At 34.8% G+C, this 27052-nt stretch overlaps 1 protein-coding gene across 7 annotated transcripts in view; it reads left to right on the forward strand.

Moving 5' to 3' along the window:
* Nucleotides 1-27052, forward strand: part of KIAA0586 (KIAA0586 ortholog) — a 114726-nt gene that overhangs the window by 12700 nt on the left and 74974 nt on the right. For 5 of the 7 annotated variants that reach the window (XM_089907753.1, XM_089907754.1, XM_089907752.1 and 2 more), the window contains 12 exons: nt 567-720; nt 1969-2136; nt 3349-3472; nt 7128-7260; nt 7867-8084; nt 8490-8562; nt 10008-10235; nt 11197-11371; nt 14878-15072; nt 16539-16726; nt 18532-18645; nt 20182-20262. In XM_089907753.1, the coding sequence (XP_089763879.1) occupies nt 567-720; nt 1969-2136; nt 3349-3472; nt 7128-7260; nt 7867-8084; nt 8490-8562; nt 10008-10235; nt 11197-11371; nt 14878-15072; nt 16539-16726; nt 18532-18645; nt 20182-20262 (1851 nt within the window). The remainder of the gene's footprint in view (nt 1-566; nt 721-1968; nt 2137-3348; nt 3473-7127; nt 7261-7866; nt 8085-8489; nt 8563-10007; nt 10236-11196; nt 11372-14877; nt 15073-16538; nt 16727-18531; nt 18646-20181; nt 20263-27052) is intronic. The other 2 variants (XM_089907755.1, XM_089907756.1) reach the window with 2 other exon arrangements.

Here is a 27052-nt window from a genome sequence, read left to right on the forward strand (position 1 = left end):
CAGTTTTATTAGTTAAGATACTTACACATTTCAGATGTTTTAATAGTGTTAAAACTGTGTTGTCACTATAGTTTCCATTTATACGTAAATGCATAAATTGCTGCTGCTATGTGCGGCTACTATTTTATTTGAGTGCTTTCTGTCAATGGTTATTAAACCTTTAATTAAAATAAAATCTTACCATCCAGGATATAAAAGATGAGATGTTTTGGTTTTAAATTCTCTGGTTTAAGTAGAGGTCTAGGGCTAGGGTCCCTTCTTCCTGGTCCTCTCCTACCCTGCTTCAGTGTCTCTTGAGCCATCTCTGAGGTGAAAAGGAAGAAACTGAGGTTTAGAATAAATTAAATGATCAGGGCCACACTGCAGAGCCAGACTTAACCCAAGTGCTATTATATGCTTCCAGTGGCGTTGCTGTTGCAGTAGATAGTTGCATGTAATGTATGTCTTTTCATTGTTTATTAAATCTAATAGATTGTTTTCAGGTCTTCTAATAAATTCAAGGTATTTTGTCCTCTAACTCTTTCAAATGATATTTGAAATTAACAAAGTAATTTTATGTTTTCTAGACTCACTTCATTAGTGCTGCACTCAAGACTAGTAGTTTTCAGCCTGTTACTGTGCCCCCTTCTAGAGCAGTGGAAAAGTATTCTGTAAAACCAGACCATTTGAATTTTGGTAGCAGTAATCTATCTTCACATAACACCTTTGCTTCCGAACAAGGTAAAAATATGTAGTTTTCTATGAATAAAAAATGCCAGCTATGAATGTTTTTTGCAGTATATAAGCTGAAAACTTACTTACAAGGTTGTGAGAGACTCTTTGTTTTATAAAATTAGGTTTTGTTTTTTTTTAGGTCAGGTAAGTTTTAGATTATTTTGAAACTTGTTCAGTCAGGTTATGGATCATGTTCTACTTAATGGTTTTAATTAATAACTTTCATAAATTGTCAGAAGCACTTCTATATAAATTTAGAAAAATTTTACTTACCTAGCATCAAAAATGCTTGTCATCAATTCACCAATTTTCTGACAAACTGGATATTTACTGTTTTCTTGATTCTGTCAGGGGAGAAACCATCTGAGTACAATTAGAAACTATTTCTAAATATTTTCAAAGAGTTAGTAATGCAAGTCTATTTTAATGGAATTTAAAAAATCTCTTTATAAAAACAAAGGAATACATAGCTTATTTGTGTTAATCCTTTGGAATTTAAACTATATCAATAAATGTATCTCCAAATTATTGATATTTGAATAATGAACTAATGAAAATCAAGGGCCTATCCCTTTAATGATATACAGATCCATGTAGTACAATATTCCCGACATTTTATTTGTTAGAACATTGTTGGATCACAGACATGTTAAAGGTTCCTTATACTTGCAAGGTGCTTTACGTTTCCCCCAAATGAGTGGGTCTTACAAAACTTTTGTGAAGTGATGTGAGTCAGTTTTTAAGTTGTAAAGGGAGGAAGATGAAGCCCAGAAAGGTTATGACTGCCTGCTCAAGGTCACCTGGCTTGAGAGTGAAAGTGTCAGGGCTACAGCCGGAAGTCAGGTTTCCACGCTCACCGTTTATCGTTGTCTAATGTATCTTGTACTTTAAAGTGGGATCTCTCTAGAACAAAGTATATAAAAATTTTAAGACTTGCTATACTTAGCACCAGATGGTCTTACCCGTTTTCATTGCCATGAGCAGTATCTGGCTATGCCATTTTTCACCACAACTTGAATAGCACTGAATATTGTCATATTTTTTTCTTATTTATTAGGTATAAGTATAAAGTGTTTATAGTTTGTATTCTTCTGATTCTAGTGAGGATGAACTTATTTCTATATATTTGTTAATAATTTGAGTATCCTATATAATTTTTGTTTTATTTTTAAAATATGGGGAAGAGTAATATTACAATTTAAACGTTTTTAAAAAGTAAGTTAAATTTATTATTTTCTTTATTTTCTATTGAAGCACCTTCAATAGAGGTTGAAGATACCAATTTTGATAAACAGAAATCTCCTTTGGAGACACCAGCACCTCGCAGATTTGCTCCTGTACCTGTTTCAAAGGATGATAAAATATCAAAGAGGGAAAATCCTATGGATAAAAAAGAAAATATGGAGATGTCACGTCATACAGGTAATAAAGCAATTATAATTAGCACCCACTACTTTTATTAGACCCATCTCAAATTAGGAACAGATTTCCACACTCATGATTTATAATTCTCTAATGTGCCTTGTAGTAACTGAAGTAGGATCTCTATTTTTAATATTTGTATTTAAATGATACTTTCTGGGCAAATCAAGCTTCTTTAGATTCTTTGTAGAAGGAGTTGGAGATATACCTTTATAATTATTCTGACTATCTTCAACATGTTATTACTTAAACCTTTAATGAAAAAAATTTGTTATTAATAAATAAAAAATAATGCTTTATAGAAGGTAAGGTTGATTATCATGTTTACTTATATTGTTTTTAAGTGTGAATTTAAATACTAAAACTCAGAGAAATTTAACATTTATTATTGTGTTCAATTGGAAAAAGTGCTAATAACCTTTATAAGTGACAGGAAATAATAATTTGTTATAGACACTTAAAATATAGCCTTTCTAGTAAAAGGAAGTAAAAATGTTAAATATAAGCTTTCATTTTTGGAGTCATTTAAATGCATTCCAGTCTTGTCTTGGACACATTTAAAGAGTCTTAAGGAATTTAAAAGATAATAAAATCTTTAATTAATAAACTAACCTCACCAAAAAAAAAGTTTGTTATGTAGTCTCATTAAAGATGAGGCTAAAAAGAAGATTCAACCAATAGTTGTTGTGAAGAAATAGTTAAATCTCCCTTTTACTGTTTATAAAAATAGTTACAGGGCTTCCCTGGTGGCGCAGTGGTTGAGAGTCCACCTGCCGATGCAGGGGACACGGGTTCGTGCCCCGGTCCGGGAGGATCCCACATGCCGCAGAGCGGCTGGGCCCGTGGGTCATGGCCGCTGAGCCTGCGCGTCCGGAGTCTGTGCTCTGCAGCGGGAGGGGCCCCAGCAGTGAGAGGCCTGCGTACCGCAAAAAAAAAAATAGTTACAGTTTACTGGGCTTTGTGATGATGTTACTTCTCATTCAAATTCCTTTTTTCTGTGATGGAAATAAATTCAGGCCTAAAATTTTACCGGTATAGTTTCCTTGAGTTATAAATATTTAGTTTTATTGATGAATGTATGTATAGTCTACGTTGTAAATTGAGTAGGTCATCACCACATGAAACTAATTTAGTACAAATATATGTCAGATAGTATATAAAAGAGAAATGAATTAGTACTTGAAAAATGATACTGTATCTCTTCTATTGTAGAAAATGTAGGACTCTTGGAACAAATTTTGAATAACTATGATTCTTTGACAAGAATAAGTGAATCTTCAGACAAAAACTTACTAACTAGATCAAAAATAGGATGGAATCCTGAGAGGAGAAACAGGTAAAAACAAGAGATTGGACTAAAAGCTACATTGAAAAGAGCTTTGTTTATATTTTTAAAATTTCTTTAGAAATTTTAGTGAATTTAAAACATTGCTTTTAAAAATTGTCTTAGATTTAGTTACTATTTTCTTCTGTTAATAGATCTTTCCTCTTTTCTATAATATAATTATGAATACATCTAATTTTCTCAAACTGTGGATTATTTACTATTCATTTCTGATGAAATGATATCTGGGATTTGCTTCAATAACAATCCATTGCAGGGGCTTCCCTGGTGGCACAGTGGTTAAGAATCCACCTGCCAACACAGGGGACATGGGTTCGAGCCCTGGTCCGGGAAGGTTCCACATGCCGTGGAGCAACTAAGCCCGTGCACCACAAGTACTGAGTCTGCGCTCTAGAACCTGCAAGTCACAACTACTGAAGCCTGAACACCTAGAGCTCGTGCTCTGCAACAAGAGAAGCCACCACAATGAGAAGCCGGTCCACCGCAACGAAGAGTAGCCCCTGCTCACCGCAACTAGAGAAAGCCCGCATACCGCAACGAAAACCCAACACAGCCAAAAATAAAAAAATAAAAATAAAATAAATTAATTTTAAAAAATCCATTGCAGGGTGGGGAAAACTGGGTTGGAAGTATAAATGAAATGAGAATAGCCATAAGTTAGTCATTTTTGTAGTTGAATAAAGGTATATAGAGGTCATTATATTATTCTTTCTACTTTTGTGTATGTTTGAAACTTTACATTATAAAGAGTTTTTAAAAAGTCAAGTAAATCTAAGCCACTATAATTTTTTTTGAATGTCATGAAAACTACAATAATAAAAACTAAACGTGTCACATTTTGCATAATCTCATAAGAAGACATTACAATTTTAGTCCATTACATTTAATGTAATTACTGATAAAGTAAGATTTATGTCTGTCATGTTGTTATATGTTTTTTTATATCTTAGGTCTTTTTTTATTCCACTATTCCTCCATAATGTCTTTTTTTTAATTAAATAGATATATTCTAGTATAAGATTTTCATTCCCTTGTTGCTTCTTTTACTATATTTTTTGAGTTATTTTCTCAGTGGTTGCCCTAGGAATTACAATTAACATCTTAATTTAAAATGATCTAGTTAGGATTAATACCAATTTAATTTCTATAGGATTCAAAAACTTTGCTCTGATATAGATTGATTCCCTCCCCCTTTCTTTCTGCTATTATTGTCATACAAATTATGTCTTCTTGCATGTCTATACAGCTTGATAATTATTGCTTTATGCAGTTGTCTTTTAAATCCGATAGAAGAAAAGAGTTATAAACAAAAATAATTTAATACTGTCTTTTATATTTACCTGTGTAGTTAACTTTTACCAGTACTCTTTGTTTATTCACATGGATTTGAGTTAGTTTGTGGTGTCCTTTTATTTCACTTTGAGGGACTCTTTTTAGGCTTTTGACAATTTGACTATGATGTAGCTAAGTGTGGATCTCTTTGAGTTTATCCTCCTTAGATTTTGTTGATCTTCTTGGATGAGTGGATCAATATTCATTAAATTGGGGAAGTTTTTGGCCATTATTTCTTTACACAGTTAAATAGTGCACATGACCTTTTTTTTCTCTCCTAGGGCTATGTTGTATGCTTGATGATGTTCCACAGGTCTCTGAGACTTTTAATTTTTTTCATTCTTTTTTTTCTTCTGTTCCTCAAACTGGATAATTTCAATTAATCTATCTTGAAATTTGCTGATTCTTTCTTTTGCCAATTTGAATATGCTGTTATCCCGTTTAGTGAATGTTATATTTCAGTTATTGTATTTTTCAACTCTCAGAATTTCTATTTTTTAAAAAATAATTTTTATCTTTATTGATATTCTTTGGTGAGACTTCATTCTTTTAGGTTTCTTTTTGGCTGTGTCGTGCAGCTTGCAGGATCTTAGTTCCCTGAGCAGGGGTTGAACCCAGGCCCTCGGCAGTGAAAGCGCTGAGTCCTAACCAGTGGACCACCAGGGAGTTCCTGAGACTTCATTCTTATACTTTCTTTTAATTGTAGTAGCTCATTTATGTTCTTTTTCTAGTAAGTCCAATATTTGGGGTTCCTCAAGGACAGTTTCTACTGACTATGCTTTTTCCTATGTCTGAGTTATACTTTCCTGTTTCTTTGTGTCTCACAACATTTTTGTTGAAAATTAGACATTTTAATGTGCCAGTTCTGGAAATCAGATTCTTCCAGCAACTCCCCCCCGCCGTCCAGCGTTTGTTGGTATTGCTGATTGTTGTTGTTGTTGTTCATGTTGTTGCTGTTTGTTAAGTGATTTTCCTGGACTAATTCTATAATTTTAATTCTTTATCATGTGTAGCAAGTCTCTATTTGGTTAGCTAAGTCTGCTAATGATTGGAAGGAGATTTCCTTATCTGCTTTGAATGAATAAGTCTCCCTGTCTTTGCAAGGGGCTGTGTGTGTGTGTGTGTGTGTGTGTGTGTGTGTGTGTGTATGTATCTACATGTTGGGGCGTACCTTCAGTGCTCCAGCAGTTTATAAGCCTGTCTTAACCTTAACTTCCTACTCGCACAGAGCCCACGGTCAGTCAGATGTGAAAGATTAGGCCCTTTTTAGGTCATTCTTTTGCATGCACATAGCCCTGTACATGCACATGACCTTCTAGATCCCCAGTAATGTGTTGGAGCTTTTCAGAACTCCACCATGGACATCTCATTCCCCAAATTTTTGGTTTATTGTTTACCCTCTTGTTTGCCTCAACTGGCATGACCCCCTCAGGCAGCTAAGATGTTGAACAATTGGCACTGTTTTCGAAGAGTGACCTGGGGATGGGATTTCTCACTGAGATAAGTCTGAGTCAGGTCTAAGGAGAAACCCTGAGAAGGGACTTTTTGAGGGGCTCCAAACTTGTTCTGACTTTTTAGTGGTTATGAGGCTGTTGGTTTTCTTTTTTTTAAAAATGTTTTATTTATTTATTTATTTTGGCTTTGCTGGGTCTTAGTTGTGGCACGTGGGATCTTTCTTGCGGCCTTTTTAGTTACTGCATGCAGGCTTCTTAGTTGCAGCATGCAGACTTCTTAGCTGTGGCATACATGTGGGATCGAACCCGGGCCCCCTGCATTGGGAACATGGAGTCTTACCCACTGGACCACCAGGGAATTCCCGAGTCTGTTGATTTTCAAAGCTACCACAGAGTTGGGGAAAGGGCTCTGGGAATAGGGCAAGTTAAAAATGCCATAGAGCTTGCTGTTCTTGTCAGCCATTTTCTTACTTAAATATTCCTTGGGTTGTTGCAAGCTTTTGTTTAATTTCCAGTGTTCTGCAAAAGCTGATTTGACCATTTTTGCTAGTGTTCTCTTTACTCTTAACAGGAGTAGATTTTTAGAGATTCTTACTCCACCATTCCAGAAGTGCTTTTGCACATTAGCTTTTTCCTGCTCTTTTTCTACTATTCCTAAACCAGTCTGGCCAGAGTAATCTTGTTTCTTGTAATTTTTGGTGTTTCGTATGTTTAATCACATAACTGATTAATTCTGTTGTACAATTTTAATAAGACTCATTTAGAATTCATATAACTAAGGATGTATCAAAGATTTATATAATCAACTGTTTACTAAATTTATGACAATTTAGAAAACTTTAATTTTAAATCTTTTACAGCATTGACCCTCTATCTACTCAGAAATTTCCTTCCTATGAAGAACTAGGAACAGCTAAAGTGACCGTGCAGAAGTCTGATGATATTCTTCATGATCTTGGCCAAAAGAGGAACGAAACAAATGGCATACTCCAGGTAAGGTGGGAGCAAGATACTAAAATTAATGATTAGTAAAGGTAAAAATTACGAAGAAATAAAGTTATTAAGACAGAAAGCAAGAGGAATGGTGAAGACAAAGCATGGAAAGACATGTCAGCCCAGCCTGTTCCCCTTACAAAACTTTTCCAAAAGCCCTCATCAAGTGATTTCTACTTACTGCTCCTTGGCTAAGACTGAGCCACATGGCAACCTGTAGCTCTCCAGCTTCTGTTGGAGAGGAAGGAAGGTGGAAGGGAACTGTGAATGGCCCTCGTTTATCCAGTTCACATTGTCTGCTCTGCCTACCTAGAGCCAACTTGCTCTTATTTTGTTTTAGCTTTCTTCACCAGATAGAGCTTTTGTTGGCCACCAAACTGCTGTGGGCTTCCCAGCCCCATTTCACTGAACATTCACATTAGTGCTTCTAAATGGAAAGAAACTTTAGTTGCCAAGTATTCTTTTATAGCTCTTCAATTTGACAAATTGATTCCTTAGACTATATTGGCATAGTATATGTCCCAAACTATAGTAGTAGCTCTTATTTGGATTAAAATATTAATATGAGTTTTACATATTAACATTCTTGCCTTTTTATCTTTTAAGCCAAAAGAATCTCAGATTGTGTCAGGGGTTGCTGATCTTCCACAGAATTCCATTAAGCTTCAAATAACCAATACGAGATCCATATTGAAAGATGCTGAGAAGATTTTGAGAGGAGTACAAAACAATAAAAAAGTACTTGAAGAAAACCTGGAAGCTATTATTCGTGCAAAGGATGGAGCTGCCATGTATTCATTTATCAATGCTCTATCTACCAACAGGTAGGACAGGATGTTGGCATCCCAAGGTTTTTTTATGAAACTGCCAGTTTACAGGCTCTCGTAATTTTTTTTCTAAGTGCTTCATTTTGTTTTAGTGTGTTTTAATGTTTAGAAAATGTTCTTCATTGCCTTTGACATGTGGACTTATTATAAAGTTGGAATTTGGGTATGTACATGTTGCTATTATTTTTCACAGATGTTAATTTTCCCTGTTTTTTTCTCTCCTTGGAACATTTCTTCTGGGATCTACATGTGCTTTTCAAACATTCGATGAAACTAATAACATTGGTTTTTCATTTTCAGATGAAGGATATTGGGCTACACAATAGATTCAAAACTAGGTAAGAGATCTATTCTTAGGACCTTTAATGTTAATTTAAGAAAATTCTTTTTTCTGTTTTGTAGAGAGGTGTCAGAGAAGATTCGGATCAGAAAGGCAGTAGATAACTGGATTAAAACTATTTCTGCAGAAATTCAAGTAGGTATTGGAAAAAAAAAGAATTAATTAATTCTTAGGAGATAACATTTATTACAATTTACAAGTATCATACATATTCTCAAAATATTACTTTGAAGTCCACTGATAATTCTTAATTTCACTCTGTCACCCTTTATACTTACTTAGTAATAAGTTTCATTTTACTTAACATGTGCTTTGTCTCATAAATTATATTATGGCTGTTAACTGGAAAATTGTGGATAATAACTAAAATATGAGTGATTTGAAAGAAAATTTAGCAAAAGCATTTAGAAAAGAAAGAAGTATACTTACAAAAAAAAGATCCTTTAAAAAAAAAGACAGCAGATTTAGAAGCATTGGCTTACCAAAGTAAAAACATCAAAGTTACTTAAAAGGAAAATACTCCACAAGATTTTTAAGGTTACTAAGTTTAGAGAAGTCAGTTCCAGCTGGAAAAACTGCCACTTTCTCACCTCCACAAAGCTCATGGTGTATCTTCAGACATTAGCACTGCAAAAATCCACGACAGTTGTTTTTATCAAGGGGTCAGTAATTTAAAGGAAATTCTTAAAATTCTATGTATTTGAAGAAGCAAAACTAGACAGGGTAACTCATTTTTACCTTGGTATGCAAAGTGTTTTTTCCTGACTGTAAGATGTGTGTATCTATGTACTCACAGTGGTAGAAGATGAAGTGTTAGTTTTTTTGGTTTGGGGGATTTATTTTTGTTTCTTTCTTGTTTTTTGTTTTTGGGGGGTTTTTTGGCCTCACTATGTAGCTTGTGGGATCGAACCTGGGCCCTCAGCAGTGAAAGCACAGAGTCTGAACCACTGGACTGCCAGGGGATTCCCTAATATACACTTTTAAACACTGTTGTTTTAAGAATATATGTCTTTAATGTGGTTATAAAGAATTTATATTAACTGCTATGTAATGCGCCAGAAAAAAAGTGAGCTAAGCGTCAGAAGACTTGGAGTTCATATCTGGTTCTGCAGACGACTAGCAATATATGTCACTCTATAACTGTGGATTTTATGCAAAATATGCTTGTTTAAACCTACAAGTAACTTTAATTTATAAATAAATCTCAGCATATTATTACAAAATTGTTTACTTTTTGGAAACTTACATTTTAATTTAATTTTTGGAACAGTTACTGTATTCATATGTTTTAAACATCAAGAAGTGTAAAAAGCTTTATAATGAAAAGTTGCCCTCTTATCCCTGAACATCATCTACTATTTCTCATTCCCTCTGCTCCATAAAACACCAGTCTTTTTAATTTTTTGTTTATTCTAAAAAGAATTTTTATTCATATGTAAACCAATATCATTTACTTATAAAGCCTTTAAAACTGCTAAATTATATTTCTATAGCAGCAGAAAATGAATTCTAGTACTTTTGATGTGAAAGCATTACTACTTGGATAGATTTTAAGTAATTTTAATTTTGGTTATGTTAAGGATGAACTGGCAAGAAAAGATTATGAACAAAAGAGATTTGATCAGAAGAACCAAAGGACCAAGAGAGTTCAGAACATGAGTAAAGATATTAAAACCAACACAAAAGACAAAACGGTAAACAACTCTGTAATTCCAAGAAAACATTCTCAAAAACAAAAAGAGGAGCAAATTAGAAATCCACCTACAAGGAGCATGCATGCTTCAAGCTTACAGAAAGAGAGAAAAGAGGTAAGATCCTAATCTGGTTTTGTGATGTAAATGTTGCATTATAATTGATCATTTTTTAAAGACATAAATAAGGAAATGACTATGAAAATGTTTTAAAAATATGAATGACTATACAAATGTAAACCATCTTTAAACTATTGATATTTAGAGTTTTGGATATCCATCATGTAGAAATCACTGCACAAAGTATACAGTTCCTTCCTTCTGACATCTCACACTTATAATCACAGTATTTCAGTTACAGCAGGTATACCTAGAGATCATCTAGTCCAAAAATTAGATCCTCTAGTTCATGGTATTCAAAATTGTATTTCATCTTTGTATGTTTTGTGTGTGTGTGTGTGTGTGTGTATAAATTTTAGTTTGTTTATTTTTCAGTTTAACAAATGTCTGTTTAGTGCCTGGTGATTGCGAGGCATGGTACTAGATCCTAGAGGGAATTTTTTGGCTGTTCTAACTAAGCTGTAACTTTGTTAATGCCAAACATGGATTGTTGGGCAGATTCATAAAGCATCTGATTAATTCAGTACTTAGTACTTAGAAGATGCTCAATAAATGCTACCTTTCTGTGGCATTTAGTTATGATTGAAGGTGAGATCAGGAATGTAGGAAATTATTTAAAGACTTGGTTTATGTTATTTTACTGTATTTGACAGTTATTACTTTCATATGTAAAATGTGTTTAAACTTACTTTTTGGTGCTGAAAGTATGCTTAGTAGTGTAAGAACCTTCATGTTTTTTGGGTGGAAGATTTTTGTATTTAATTTTCATGCTTTGGAAAACTTTATTACTGTAGTTTGAGAACTATCTCCAGAATTTAAGAGCCATTCAACATAGAGGACTTTCCTGACCTGATCATTCTTAGTATAGTACTTAAGTTGGCAAAAGGGGTTTTTAGAAAAAGGAGATAAGTGTTTGATGACTATTTTGCTGGTGAGTTGAATAACTTTGTATACTTAGGGGTTTTTGAAAGCAACCACAGTGGTACAAGACAAGGATTATATGTTACAAATCTATGGAAAACCAGTTTATCAGGGTCATCGCAGCACTCTTAAAAAAGGACCATATCTCAGATTTAATTCTCCATCTCCTAAGTCCAGACCACAGAGACCAAAAGTAATAGAGCAAGTTAAAGGTAAGGAACCTCATTTTTTGGTGATAAAACTCATTTTTTGTGGTATTGGTTTAATATGTAGAGTTTAATTTTTGCTTTTTATTACTTATAAATACTGTTCAAATTATGTAATGCTTAGGGATGGAAACATTTCCTTTTAGGAAAGTAGGGAAAAATAGACCAGATTCAAGATAGGATCAGTGGGGAAAAAATAGGGTTAGATGGTATCTTCAGATAAAGCATGATAAAATTTATGAGATGATGACTTTTAAGCCATTTAGATTATAATCTAGGGAACGTAGACATTTCCTTGCAAAGCTTACTCCATCATATTCTTTTTTTTTTGCAGTACGCGGACCTCTCACTGCTGTGGCCTCTCCCGTTGCGGAGCACAGGCTCCGGACGCGCAGGCTCAGCGGCCATGGCTCACGGGCCCAGCCGCTCTGCGGCATGTGGGATCTTCCCAGACCGGGGCACGAACCCATGTCCCCTGCATCGGCAGGCGGACTCTCAACCACTGTGCCACCAGGGAAGCCCCATCACATTCTTTATGAACGGAAAGATAAGCCACATGCTGTACATTATCATAAAAGTGCTTATGGGCACTTTTGCAGTTTGGTTTGTCCTCAAAGAGCCTTAGTTAGCAAAGGGGAAAAATTTTTTTGTTACTTTTGTACACAACTAAAAATATCTTTATCACTATATGTTTTGACTCACACCTACCATTTCACTAGTATATTTAAATATAACTCTTAGTTAAATGTTGAGTCCGTTGACTTTGGTTACATTTTGAAGTTTCTCAACTTGTGCTTTAGCAGTCTGTGAGGCACTTTGACAACATGCCGTCACTCATGGATCCCAACTCATTTACCTTTCTGATCCTTTCTGGAAGTTGAAGCTGTGGCAGTTGCTTTATTTTTCTTTCCTTTCCTTTCCAAAAGTTAGTTGATCATATAGGGTGTCAGTTTATCTACAAATCCTATAGATTTTATTTTACTAGGCTTGTGGATGATATTTACCCTAATGTTTCCTTGTTTCTTAGAGCTTGCTATTGACTTATATTTGGGGTTTGGTAAGCCTTTGCAAAAAATAAGTTAAGGTTTTAAAATACTTTTAAATCCAAAAATCACTTTATGAAGTAATCCTTTTAATGGTAGAAGTGATTGAGAACCTATGGACCCAGGCTCCTCCTTGGGCCTTGGTGCCTGTTATTCCCTCTGCCTGGAGGGCTTTTCTGTCAGACCCTTGCATGGCTCAGTCAGTTCTTTCAATCTCTGCTCTTAGCTGTTAGCTCCTCAGAGAGGTCTATGTTGACCATCCTATCCAAAATGTTATCATCTAACCCTCTCTATTCCTTTGCCTGTTGTTCCTCATAGCACTTTTCACCATCTGACATTATACTTTTATTTGTTTATCAATTTTTTTCCTTACTAGAGTGTAAGCTACATGAATACAGTTGGTTTATTCAGTACTTGTAGTCCCTGTGTCTGGAATGATGCCAAACACATTTTAAATGCTGAAAAAATATATTTTAAATAAACATTCAAGGGGCTTCCCTGGTGGTGCAGTGGTTAAGAATCCACCTGCCAGTGCAGGGGACATGGGTTCAAACCCTGGTCCGGGAAGATCCCACATGCCGCAGAGCAACTAAGCAACTAAGCCCGTGTACATCTCACTTTGATATTGTTTCTAAAAAATCTTTAAGTACATTTTTTAAATCTTTAAAAACATTAAAAGTGCTTACTATGATGTTGCTATTAGACACTATCTACATTCACTTCCCCCTCTGCCTTTAAGTTTCTGAGTGTTAGCAGTGAGAGAAGTTACTGCTAGGCACCTTTCAGATTCTATATAGCACCTACAGTACGAACATGGAAGCAGAGGTATCAGTACCACCGCAGAGGCCCCCTCCACTGAAGAACCATTTGTTTGTAGCAAGTAAATTAAACGGCAGTCTTCTCTGAGGTGGTTGCCTGGAAGCCCAGAATTCAAACTAATCTATTGTATTATAGTAAGAAATAAGCAACATCATCCCTTTCAGACTAAACAAAACTGGGTGGAAACTAAGAAAAAGAAAAAGAAAACCTACCTTAGGTCTAGCTAGGGTTCAATTAAAAAGTTTTTTACAAATACCTTTTATGTGTCCATCATTATTATACTATGTATTGTGAAGGCCACGAAGAGTAAGACATTGTCTTAATCCTCTTAAACTGGAGGACTTCCCTGGTGGCACAGTGGTTAAGAATCCACCTGCCAACGCAGGGGGACATGAGTTCGATCCCCGGTCCAGGAAGATCCCACATGCCATGGAGCAACTAAGCCCATGCACCACAACTACTCAGCCCGTGTGCTGCAACCACTGAAGCCCGTGCACCTAGAGCCCATGCTCCGCAACAAGAGAAGCCACTGCAGTGAGAAGCCCATGCACCACGACGAAGAGTAGCCCCTGCTCGCCACAACTAGAGAAAGCCCGCACGCAGCAACAAAGACCCAACGCAGCCAAAAATAAATAAATAAATTTATCAAAAATAAATAAATAAACATTCAAGAAAAACATTCCTTCAATTGAATGAATGAATACTTGAGAACATGATGAAAAAAATATATAGATGTGGTACTAAAATTTTTCTTCCTTGGATCATAAAACTATATTTAAAAGTCTAGATTTATAAAACTACTCTTATATTAAAAGTAAAAATGTAGAAATGTCAGGTATTTATTTATCAATAGAAAAGATTTTAGTTTCTTTTCCTTTACACTTTTAGTTTTCTTCACTTTTCTCAGGTTCCACAGAAATTTATGTTCTTCTCCAGAGAGACAGATAATCAGAAAAATTTCTAATTATTTAAGAATTCAGGATTTAATATCTATATAGGTTTACTAAATAGTGATTAAAAATGTATAATGTTATTAACTTCTGCAAGGTTTTAATAAATATAGAATTTGATTATCTGTACATAATTTCAAAGGATAAAGCCTGGTTATACAGAATAATGAGAAGATGAAAACATTTTCAATTCCAAAAATGGTCATTAACTTTCTTATACTCATAGGAAAAAACGTAACGAGTTAAATAATACGTTTTGAATATTCCTTTGAATCTTTATTCAACATTTTATTCTAGTTATTGTATGTTTTCTATCATAGTAGTTGCACAAGTTGTTACATCTATTCAGAGGTTGAAAAACCATGACCTGCAGGTCAGCTGCCTGTTTTTATAAATAAAGCTCTATTGGAGCATAGCTATACTCATTCATTTAAGTATTGTCTATGAGTGCTTTCATGCTACAACAACAGAGTTGAGATGTTGCCACTGAGACCACACGGCCAATGAGGCTAAAATATTTACTATCTGACCAATTAAGAAAAAGTTTGCCAACCCCTGGTTTACTTATATTTTGGGGCCCTGTAACCTTATTATATAGAATGAGATCTTTCTGTGAGGAAGGGTTGCTATATTTGTAGATGACTGTATAGTAGATGTTCAAACAATATTTTAAAATATCTGCCATTGGTCATTATTATAGGCACTAAAGTAAAGTCAATAAGAACACAAACTGACTTTTATGCAACAAAACCTACAAAGACAGATTCTAAACTGCAACATACCATAACTACACTGTCTCCTGGTGAGCAGCAGTATTTGTTCAGCCCAAGCCAGGAAATGCCTACTTTTTCAGGTACACTGGAAGGTCATCTAATTCCTATGGCAGTTCTTTTAGGTAAGACGTAACAAAATATATGGAGTAAATTTTAGAATTCTAATCAGCAATACCAGAAATTACAAAGTGATACTGACATAGTAGTCACCTACCTTTTCCTTTATGTGTTGTTTGTATTTGTGAGTAGGGCCACAGAATGTGTCTTAACTTGTGTAGTAGCAGTCTCTGAAATGATGCTATATTTTCACTTACAGGAAACATTCTTTTGGTATTTTATAATATATTTCTGTAGATGAAATGAAATTAAAATAATGTTTAGACATGTCATAGACATTCGTAATAATTAAAGAACTTGAGGATTTTGATTGGTTTAATATCATCATATCTTAGGAGAAAGTACTTTGAATTACCTTCTATATACTTTTGCACTAGGCCGTGATAAGTAAAAATTATGTAGTTGTGTGTTCTAAGCTAATAGTTTGTTATTAACTTATTTGAGGCCTCTCAGATCCATCATTGTAAAAGTTGAGCGAATAATTTTTGTTCTCACACTAGCTCTTCAAATTTTGATAGCTATTTTTTTCTTTAAATATCACTGCGATTCTTAATTTTGGTGAATTATTTAAATGTGAATATTTTTCAACATAAGAGAATTTTTAATTTTGATATTATGGGTTAATGGCATGTCAACTTGGTAGCTGTCTGTTCAAACATGTCTTCTACTAAAATAATAGCTGATACTTATAAAGTCCTTACTGTGTGCCAGGGACAGATCTAAGCACTTTATATATATTAACTTATTTAATCCACTGTATAAAATGCATGGTAATGTACCAGTTTTATAAATGAAGAAACTGAGGCACAGAAGAGTTCAGTAATTTGTCAAAGGCCACATAGCTAGAGTGGAGCCAAGAGTCAAACCCAGGCCGTGTGACTTTAGAGTCTGTGTTTTTAATGAATGCACTGCACTGTCCCTCTTTACTTTGAAATTTAGGAAACAAGTGGAACTTTTGAAGTGAAAGGTAACAAAATTTTGACAGCTATGATAGTCAGCAGATAGTTGGCCTACGTGCTCGTTATTGGTAGTCAAACGCTAGTATTTTGTTGTCGGTTTTATTTCTGTCTGTTGCTGCCCTATGAAGATTTGAGAATAAAAATAATACAACACAACGCAATACACTTTAGTTTTGGCTTTGCCACTTACTGTCATAACCTTTGGCAAATTAAGTTATGTCTCTAAACCTCTGCTCCCTCAAATGTAAAATGTGGATAATATTAATACTCCATAGGCTTATTTAAATTAGATAGTGTATGTGAACTGTTTAGTACACATGAGCACCTAATGTTAGTCGCTGCTCAAAGGATGACATGGTGAGTATGATGGCAGTGGTGATGATAGAGGAAAAGGTGATTGCAGATAGTGCTTTCCTTTCCCATGAGAATTTAGGCATAAAGATCTAGGTTTTATATTAGAATTTCTCTTTACTTCTGAAATGGTTGACTTCTTTTCCCCCCCAATTTTTTAGGACAAACCCAAAGTAATAGTGATTCCATGCCACCTGCTGGAGTAATTGTAAACAAGCCACACCCTGTAACAGTGACTACTTCTATTCCACCATCATCTCGAAAAACAGAAACTGGAGTAAAGAAACCTAACATAGCAGTTGTAGGAATGAAGTCAGAAAAAAGGGATCCTCCTCAGCTTACTGTGCAGGTATTCAGTGTGCATGAACAGAAAAATTTAAGGAAAAAAATATTTGGCTTAACTTTAGTGCTTAAAATCTATTATATTGCTTCATGAAAACTGTGCTTTCATGATGGGTCTTTCCTTCTTTAAAACTATGATATTAATGTGATATTGCTATCCTTGTTCTGCATGATTTAAGCTACCTTTTCTAAGCTGATAACTCATATCCAGGTGACTTGATGATATTCCAAAGGGAACAATTCAATAGTATATAATAATTAATTTTAAAAAGGCTTAATGTGTTTGTCTTATATAATTAATACTTTAATCTTTATACAAACATATATAAGAGGACTTGAATGAATGGAGAGAGAACTTATAATGTGAAGCTTAAATATTCAAGATGACAATTCTTCCTAAGTTAATGTATAATTTAAGTGAAATTGTATTAAAAAAAATAAAAGCCATAATTTTTTTAAAACTTGAACTTTAGGATCATTTTGACATTTGAAAGAACAAAGGTTTAGAAAAGTTAAAGTGTTTTGATACTGGTCCTATTTCAGAAATAGCCTTGGTTATTTAAAAAGACTGTAATATGTGATAGATAGTTCATTAGTCAGTGGGAAATAAGATTATTTTAAATGAAATAATGTATGTTATAATTAGTTAGCAGTGTGGAAAGTAGATCGGTTTTAGACTCTAAACTTTTACTGTGTATCAAGCGAGTTCCAAATAGGCAATAGGCTAAAGTATAACTACAAGATATAAAAACATAGAAGAATTAGAAGATAATTGTGTGTAGTCCTTATCAAAAATGAAGTTAAGTCTGGATATAGAGGAAAAATCTTAGTTATGATAGAAAATAGATTTGAATCTATAAAATCTAAAACTTATATATGTAAAAGATTCCTAAAAGACAAGGAAAAACAAAATACAGTGAGAACATATGAAAGGAATATGATAGAAAGTTTTAATTTTTAAATATAAAAACCTCCATAAATTAATAAGAAAACATAAGAGCAAATCCAGAAATATTCAAAGAACATGTATAAGACTCTACAGAAGAGGAAGTTATAAGCAATCAAATTGAGTAATTTAAATCTTGCTAGTTACCAAGGTAATGCAAATTAAAATAACAATAATATACCTCCATTTAAAAACTGTTCTTGCTGAAGCACTTCTATTATCTAATTTGGGTGAAGGTTGGATAAAACAATTAATTATGTTTTTGATGATGGAAATAGAGCTCTTCATTGCATTTGGGCAGTAATTACCAAGAATCTTAAATATTTATGCTTTTTGGCTCAAGAAGTTAGCCTAATATCTGGCTATCTAGCATAATGAAATAATTCAAAGTTCAGGGAAAAAACCCCTATGTATATATGAAGTTTTTTGGAGTGATATCTATCTATCTATCTAATAGTGAATATCCTAAATGTTTACCAACAGGAAATGATTAAATAAGGCATGTATTTTCTTGAAATACTATGCAGTCATTTAAAATACTGTTATGAAGTCTATATGGAAGTATAGTAAGGTGTTTATGACCTAATTACAATGGAAAATCAGGAATGAAACTGTTTTAGATTTTAGCTATGCATAAGTGGATAGTAAAAACATAAAGGGAATAGTGAAAATGATGTTGTCTTAAGATAATAGGATTCTTTGTGTTTCCCTTTTATTTTCCAAATTTTGTAAAATACGCTTTCATAATTTGAATTTGTTATCCATTGACTTTGCAATAAAAAGTTAAATATGTTATTGATACATAGATTCACAAATATTTGAGTCAAAATGATGAACTGAAAGCTGGATGTTGTATTCTGTTTTAGGTATTACCCAATGTAGATATTGACAGCATTTCAAATGGTAGTGCTGATGTTGGTCTATCTCCATCTAGTCCCAAAGAAGCATCTCCTCCTCCTCCTCTGAAAACCTGGATACAGGTATGTTCAGAAATGTATTCTATATCTTTGAGCAATGTCTGACTATGGATTTTTAACTAATGTTATTCCGTGCAAAGGCTTCCGTTATAATCTATTTTAATAATTTTCGTTTTAAGGAAAAGATTCAAAACAAATGTGAAATTGCTTTTTTTTTTAATCAATCAATTTATTTTTGCTTGCGTGGGTCTTTGTTGCTGCGCGTGGGCTTTCTCTAGTTCCATCGAGTGGGGGCTACTCTTCATTGCAGTGCGTAGGCTTCTCATTGCAGTGGCTTCTCTTGTTGCAGAGCGCGGGCTCTAGGCTTCAATAGTTGTGGCACGTGGGCTCAGTAGTTGTGGCACGCAGGCTCTAGAGCGCAGGCTCAGTAGTTGTGGTGCATGGGCTTAGTTGCTACACAGCATGTGGGATCTTCCCTGACCAGGGATCAAACTGTTGTCTCCTGCACTGGCAGGCAGATTCTTAACCACTGCTCCACCAGGGAAGTCCCTGAAGTTGCTTATGAACTTGAAAAAGAAAGTTTGTTTAATATCCTTACATTTATAAATGTTCTGAAAATGATAATCCTTAGTGTAACTTTTTGGTAACTTAAGTTGTAAGACTCATATGTGAAGAAAGAATTTCTGTCTCTTTGGAGAAGAATCTTGATTTAAATGGGAATTAAATTATAATTTTCCTGAATGTGAATTTTATAGTGACAATTGGAGTTTATGTTTTGGGATGTTACTTTGGTGTCATACTATTGACACAATGCAAAAATATGCATTTCTTTCTAATATTTATTTGCTGCTTATGATTGAATGACAAAATTATGACTTTACTACACAGCAAAATAGCACTGTAACATTTCCCCAGGTTTCCTCTATTGTAAGCAAATTTGTTCATTGAGGATACAGTTTTAAGGAGAGGAAGAACATCACTTTTTCACAATCAGAAATAGTAAAATAGAACTGGCCCTGAATGGCTCTTGTGCCTAATTTTATTTTTCATCAATAACTTTTTTAACCAGAAGTTTATTAAAACATATATGATTACAAATAATTTTTTGGACTGTTCATCATTCTGCTCTCAGGAATTGTCTATTGTGGTTTTTGGTGACTAGATTATATATAGTGAGGCCTAGAGGCTAAATTTGTAAAATAATTATTTTGTTTGTCTTTCTAAATTATTTGATTCTGTATCTGTCTTTTTGTGAGTTTGTATATGTGTAAACTTATATATCTATACATACAAACACATTTCTTTATCTTAATTCTAGGAGAGAAATCACAATTATATCAACTTGATCAATTGACTTAAGTTGCATTGTTGGTGGAGTCCTTGATAGAAAAACTGATACCTAGTTTTTTATAGCTATTGAAATGATAACTTGGAGACTAGCTTGGATTTCATTTACTAGTTAAATCAAGCCTGAGCAGGATATCAAAATAAAAAATAGGGGCATGTAATTATAAGCTTATGCTATGGTATTATGATAAATTAGGTATAAATTAAAAAGACATTAAACACAACCAAAACTTTCTGAAAATGCTTTCTTAGACTCCAGAATTTATGAAGGCAGATGAAGAAGAGGTGAAGTTTCCAGGAACTAACTTCGATGAAGTAATCGATATCATACAGGTAACAAAGCTTATTAGCAATCACGTGAATTTATTTTTCTACTAGCATTTTTTTTACGTGATTTGATTATCTTTTCTTTTTAAAGACTTTATTATTTTTAGAGCAGTTTAGGTTCACAGCAAAATTGAGAGGAATGTACAGAAATTTTCTATATGTTCCCTACCCCCACACATGCATGATCTCCCCCATTATCAACATACCCCAACAATTTTGACTTGTTACAAACTGACACTTCATAATCACTCAAAGTCCATGGATGACCTTAGGGTTCACTCTTTTTTTTTTTTTTTGCGGTACGTGGGCCTATGAGTGCTGTGGCCTCTCCCATTGCGGAGCACAGGCTCTGGATGCGCAGGCTCAGCGGCCATGGCTCACGGGCCCAGCCGCTCCACGGCATGTGGGATCTTCCCGGACCAGGGCACGAACCCGTGTCCCCTGCATCGGCAGGCAGACTCTCAACCACTGCGCCACCAGAGAAGCCCGGGTTCACTCTTTATGTTGTACATTCTATGGATTTGGAAAATTGTGTTCATCATTATGCTATTATACAGAGTATTTTCTCTGCCCTAAAATCCTCTGTGTTCTGACTATTCATCTGTCCCCCCTACCCACCCCAGCCCCTGGCAACCACTGATCTTCTTACTGTCTTCATAGTTTTGTCTTTTCCAGAATGCAGTCTACTTGGAGTCATACAGTATGCAGCTTTCTCAGATTGGCTTCTTTCACTTAGTAAAATGCACTTAAGTTTCTTCCATATCTTTTCATGGCTTGATAGCTCATTTCTTTTTAGCATTGAATAATATTCCATTGTCTGGATGGACCACAGTTTATTTATCCATTCACCTACTAAATGACATTTTGTTTGTTTACAAGTTTTGGTAATTATGAATAAAGCTGCTATAAAAATCTGAGGGAATTCCCTGTTGGTCCAGTGGTTAGGATACCGTGCTTTCACTGCCAGGAGCCCGGGTTCAGTCCCTGGTCAGAGAAGTAAGATCCCGCAAGCCACGCTGTGCAGCCAAAAAAACCCAAACAAACGAAAACAAAACAAAACCAAACATCTGATTTTTTCTGTGGACATAAGTTTTTAACTCCTTTGAGTAAATATCAAGGAGCACAATTGCTGACTTATATGGTAAAAGTATTTTCAGATTTGTAAGAAACCGCTGAACTGTCTTCCAAAGTTGCTGTACCATTTTGCATTCTCACCAGCAATGCATGATAGTTCCTGCTGTTTCATATCCTTGCCAGCATTTGGTGTTGTCAGCATTCCAGATTTTGGCCATTCTAATAGGTGTGTAATGGTATCTTATTGTTTTAATCTACATTTCTCTACCTCAACATAATAAAGGCCATATATAAGCCCACAGCAAGCATCATTCTCAACAGTGAAGAACTGGAAGCATTTCCTCTAAGATCAGGAACAAGACAAAGATACCCACTCTCTCCAGTTTTATTCAACATAGTTTTGGAAGTCCTAGCCATGGCAGTCAGAGAAAAAAAAGAAGTAAAAGGATCCAAATTGGAAAAGAAGAAGTAAAACTGTTACTGTTTGCAGATGACATGATACTATCCATAAAAATCCTAAAGATGCTACCAGAAAACTACTAGAGGGACTTCCCTGGTGATGCAGTGGTTGAGAATCCGCTTGCCAACGCAGGGGACACGGGTTCAAGCCCTGGTTTGGGAAGATCCCACATGCCACGGAGCAATGAAGCCCATGCGCCACAACTACTGAGCCTGCACTCTAGAGCCCACGAGCCACAACTACTGAGCCCATGTGACACAACTACTGAAGCCCGCGTGCCTAGAGCCTGTGCTCTGCAACAAGAGAAGCCACCGCAATGAGAAGCCCACACACTGCAACGAAGAGTAGCCCCCACTTGCCGCAACTAGAGAAAGCCTGCATGCAGCAACAAAGACCCAATGCAGCCAAAAATAAATAATAAATAAACTAATTAATTAAAGAAAAGAAAACTACTAGAGCTCATCAATGAATTTGGTAAAGTTGAAGGGTACAAAATTAATACACAGAAATCTCTTGCATTCCTATACACTAACAACGAAAGATCAGAAAGAGAAATTAAGGAAAAATCTCATTTACCAGTGCATCAGAAAGAATGAAATACCTAGGAATAAACCTACTTAGGAGGCAAAAGACCTGTACTCAGAAAGCTATAAGATGCTGATGAAAGAAATCAAAGACAAGACAAACAGATGGAGAGATATACCATGTTCTTGAATTGGAAGAATCAATATTGTTAAAATGACTATACTACCCAAAGTAATCTACAGATTCAGTGCAATCCCTATCAAATTACCAATAGCATTTTTCACAGAATTAGAACAAAAAATTTTACAGTTTGTATGGAAACACAAAAGACCCCAAATAGGCCAAGCAACCTTGAGAAAGAAAAACGGAGCTGGAGGAATCAGGCTTCCTGACTTCAGACTATACTATAAAGCTATAGTCATCAAAACAGTGTTGTACTGGCACAAAAACAGAAATATAGCTCAATGGAACAGGATAGAAAGTCCAGAGATAAACCCACACACCTGTGGTTACCTAATCTATGACAAAGGAGTCAAGAACATACAGTGGAGAAAAGACAGTCTCTTCAATAAGTGGTGCTGTGAAAACTGGACAGCTACATGTAAAAGAATGAAATTAGAACACTCCCTAACACCATACACAAAAATAAACTCAAAATGGGTCAAAGACCTAAATGTAAGACCAGGGACTATAAAAATCTTAGAGGAAAACACAGAATGCTCTCTGACATAAATCACAGCAAGATCGTTTTTGATCCCCCTCCTAGAGTAATGAAAATAAAAACAAAAATAAACAAATGGGACCTAATGAAACTTAAAAGCTTTTGCACAGCGAAGGAAACTATAAACAAGATGAAAAGACAACCCACAGAGTGGGAGAAAGTATTTGCAAATGAAGTGACTGACAAGGGATTAATCTCCAAAATGTACATATAACTCATGCAGCTCAATATCAAAAAAACAAACAATCAAAAAATGGGTGGAAGATCTAAATAGATATTTCTCCAAAGAAGACATACAGATGGCCAACAGGCACATGAAAAGATGCTCAATGTCACTAATTATTAGAGAAATGCAAATCAAAACTACAATGAGGTATCACCTCACACTGGTCAGAATGGCCATCATCAAAAAATCTACAAACAATAAATGCTGGAGAGGTTGTGGAGAAAAGGGAGCCCTCCTACAGTGTTGGTGGGAATGTAAATTGGTACAGCTACTATGAAGAACATTATGGAGTTTCCTTAAAAAGCTGAAAATAGAGCTACCATGTGATCCAGTAATCTCACTCCTGGGCATATATCCGGAGAAAACCACAATTCAAAAAGATACATGTACCCCTGTGTTCACTGCAGCACTATTTACAATAGCCAGGACACGGAAGTAACCTAAATGTCCATCAATGGAGGAATGGATAAAGAAGATGTAGTACATATATACAATGGAATATTACTCAGCCATAAAAAAGAACAAAATAATGCCATTTGCAGCAACACAGGTGGACCTAGAGATTCTCATACTGAGTGGAATCAGACAAAGACAAATATCGTATGATATTGCTTATATGCGGAATCTAAAAAAATGATACAAATGAACCTATTTACAAAACAGAAATAGAGTCACAGAAACTTATGGTTACCAAGGGGGAAAAGAGGGGGGAGGAATAAATGGGGAGATTGGGATTAACATGTACACACTCTATATATAAAATAGATAAGTAATAAGAACCAACTGTATAGCACAGGGAACTCTACTCAATACTCTGTAATGACCTGTATGGAAATAGAATCTAAAAAAGAGTGGATATATGTATATGTATAACTGATTCACTTTGCTGTACAGCAGAAACTAGCACAACATTGTAAATCAACTATACTCGAATAAAAATTAATCAAAAAATTCACATTTTGCTGATAAATGATGTGGAGCATCTTTTCAAATGTTTGTTTGCCATCGTTATATCACCTTTGGTGAGGTGTCCATTAAGGTCTTTGGCCCATTTTGAAAATTGGGTTGTTTTCTTATTATTGAGTTTTAAGAGGGTTTTTTGGTATATTTTGGATAACAGTTTTTATCAGAATGTGTCTTTTGCAAATATTTTCTCCCAGTCTGTAGCTTATCTTCTAATTCTCTTGACATTTGTTTTCACAGAGCAAAAGTTTTTAATTTGAATGAAGTCCAGCTTATCAATTAGTTCTTTCATGGGTTGTCCCTTTGGTCTTAAATTTAAAAAGTCATTGCCATACCCACAGTCATCTATGTTTTCTCCTATGTTATCTCTAGGAGTTTTATAGTTTAGCATTTTACATTTAGATCTGTGATCCTTTTTTTTTTTTGGCATACATGGGCCTCTCACTGTTGTGGCCTCTCCCGTTGTGGAGCACAGGCTCCAGACGTGCAGGCTCAGTGGCCATGGCTCACGGGCCCAGCTGCTCCGCGGCATGTGGGATCTTCCTGGACCGGGGCACGAACCTGTGTCCCCGGCATCGGCAGGCGGACTCGCAACCACTGCGCCGCCAGGGAAGCCCTGTAATCCATTTTGAGTTAATTTTTGTGAAGGGTGTAATCTCTGTGTCTAAATTTTTTTTTTTTGCCTGTGAATGTCCATTTGTTCCAGCACCATTTGTTGAAAAGATTATCTTTGCTCCATTGTATTGCCTTTGCTCCTTTGCCAAAGATCAGTTGACTATATTTATGTGGATCTATTTCTGGGTTCTTTGTTGTGTTCCATTGATTTATTTGTCTGTTCTTTCACCAGTACCACACTGTCTTGATTATTGTTAAGTCTTCAAGTTGGATAGTGTCAGTCCTCCAACTTTGTACTTCTCCTTCAATATCATATTAGCTATTCTGGGTCTTTTGCCTCTCCATATATCTTTTAGAGTAAGTTTGTTGATATCTCCACAATAACTTGTTGAGATTTTTATTGGAATTACATTGAATGTATAGATCAATTTGGGAATAACTGACATCTTAACGTTATTGAGTCTTCCTCTACATGAACGTGGAATATCTCTCCACTTATCTAGTTCTTGATTTCATTTATTAGAATTACGTAGTTGTCCTCATATAGATCTTGTACGTGTTTTATTAGATTTATACCTAAGTATTTCATTTGGGGGGGTGTGCTAATGTAAATGGCATTGTGTTTTTAATTTCAAATTCTGCTTGTTCATTGTTGGCATATAGGAAAGTGATGGACTTTTGTATGTGAACCTTGTATCCTACAAACTTGCCATAATTGCTAATTAATTCCAGGAGTCTTTTTGTTGATTTTTTCAGCTTTTCTACGTAGACGATCATGTCATGTGCAAAGATAGACAATCATGTCATGTGCAAAGATAGTTTTATTTCTTCCTTCTCAATCTGTATACCTTTAATTTTCTTTTCTTGTCTAATTATATTAGCAAGGACTTCTAGTACAATCTTGAAAAGGAGTGGTGAGAGGGAACATCCTTGCCTTGTTTCTGATGGTTGAATATCTTTTGACCATCAGTATTATGTAACAGAGCTTTGAGAAACTTCCTTTTACTTTGCAGTTAAATATATTTTTATTTTAAAATTGTAAGGTTGTTATTCTGTAGTACAGTATTATCTTCTATATCACCTAGCTACCTCCATGAAACTTAATGATTGTTAGCTGTTTCCCACCTGCATCTCCTCTCTCCTGCTTCCTACTTCCTTCTTCCTTTTTGTTTCCTTTGGTTTCCTTCTCTCCAGTCTGTCCTTTCTTCATTCTATTACACTTGTCTGTTTTCATTTCTGGATTATTGGCAAGCTCGCCAGTTAGTTCATATTGAGGAAAAAAGTTGTGAGGGGTCTAAAATCCAAGGGAAGAGCCCATATAGCAGGAAGAGATATAGAAATGATAGAAATGGTTAAATAGAAGGAGGGAAAAAGTAGCTGGAAGTAAAATATAAAGGATGGGAAAAAAGATCATAGAACATAGAGACTACTTGAATAATGATGTGTCAGTGAACTTTAAAGAAGACATTTGTTTATATTTCTTAGACTTTCAGAACCAAGACTAGTTTTGTCAATCATAAAATAAAATCCTATTTTAAACATTAAGAGATATGCACTACATTAATGTTACTTGCTCACCAGTGTGTCTTCTCATGTGAGCTCGACATGAATGTTTTGAAGGTAAGAATATAGCAAAGACATTAGACAACTGTTCAATATATAAGTGAAAGGAACATTGTAGAAATAGCAAAGAATTTGGACTTCAAAGACAAGTGTTTCTATCCTTGCTCTGCCACTTAATAGCTGTGGACTTCATTTTTCAATGAGACAATATTATTGAGTTATATTTTTTAAAGAGCCCTAACTTTTTTTGAGATACATATTGCATTATTTACAGATAAAATGATATGGTATCTGTGGTTTACTTCAAAATGGTGTGCAAAGGGGAAAGTGGATGGGGGAAGTATAGATACACAGAGTTCGTTATGAGTTGATAATTGTTAAAGCTGGGGAACAGGTAAGTGGGATTCATATTATTTATATGTAACAGATATAGTGCATGAGCACTATTTTGTTCACTTTTAAACATGTATATTTTTCATAATAAAAAGTTTAAAAATTCCGGAAGTAACTCTTTTGATCATGATGTGATGGTACAAATAATGTGTAAGATGACCTAACTGCATATTTAAGTGTAAATTATATGTTCTGTAAGGGTAAGCAGTAATATTTGGAAGTGTTAGTTTTACTACGATAATAAATTTATAGAGGG

The sequence above is a fragment of the Delphinapterus leucas genome, chromosome 2 (assembly GCF_059928025.1).
Source record: "Delphinapterus leucas isolate spDelLeu-1000000601 "Yukka" chromosome 2, BTC_Dleu_Yukka2, whole genome shotgun sequence".
NCBI classification, from domain to species: Eukaryota; Metazoa; Chordata; class Mammalia; order Artiodactyla; family Monodontidae; genus Delphinapterus; species Delphinapterus leucas.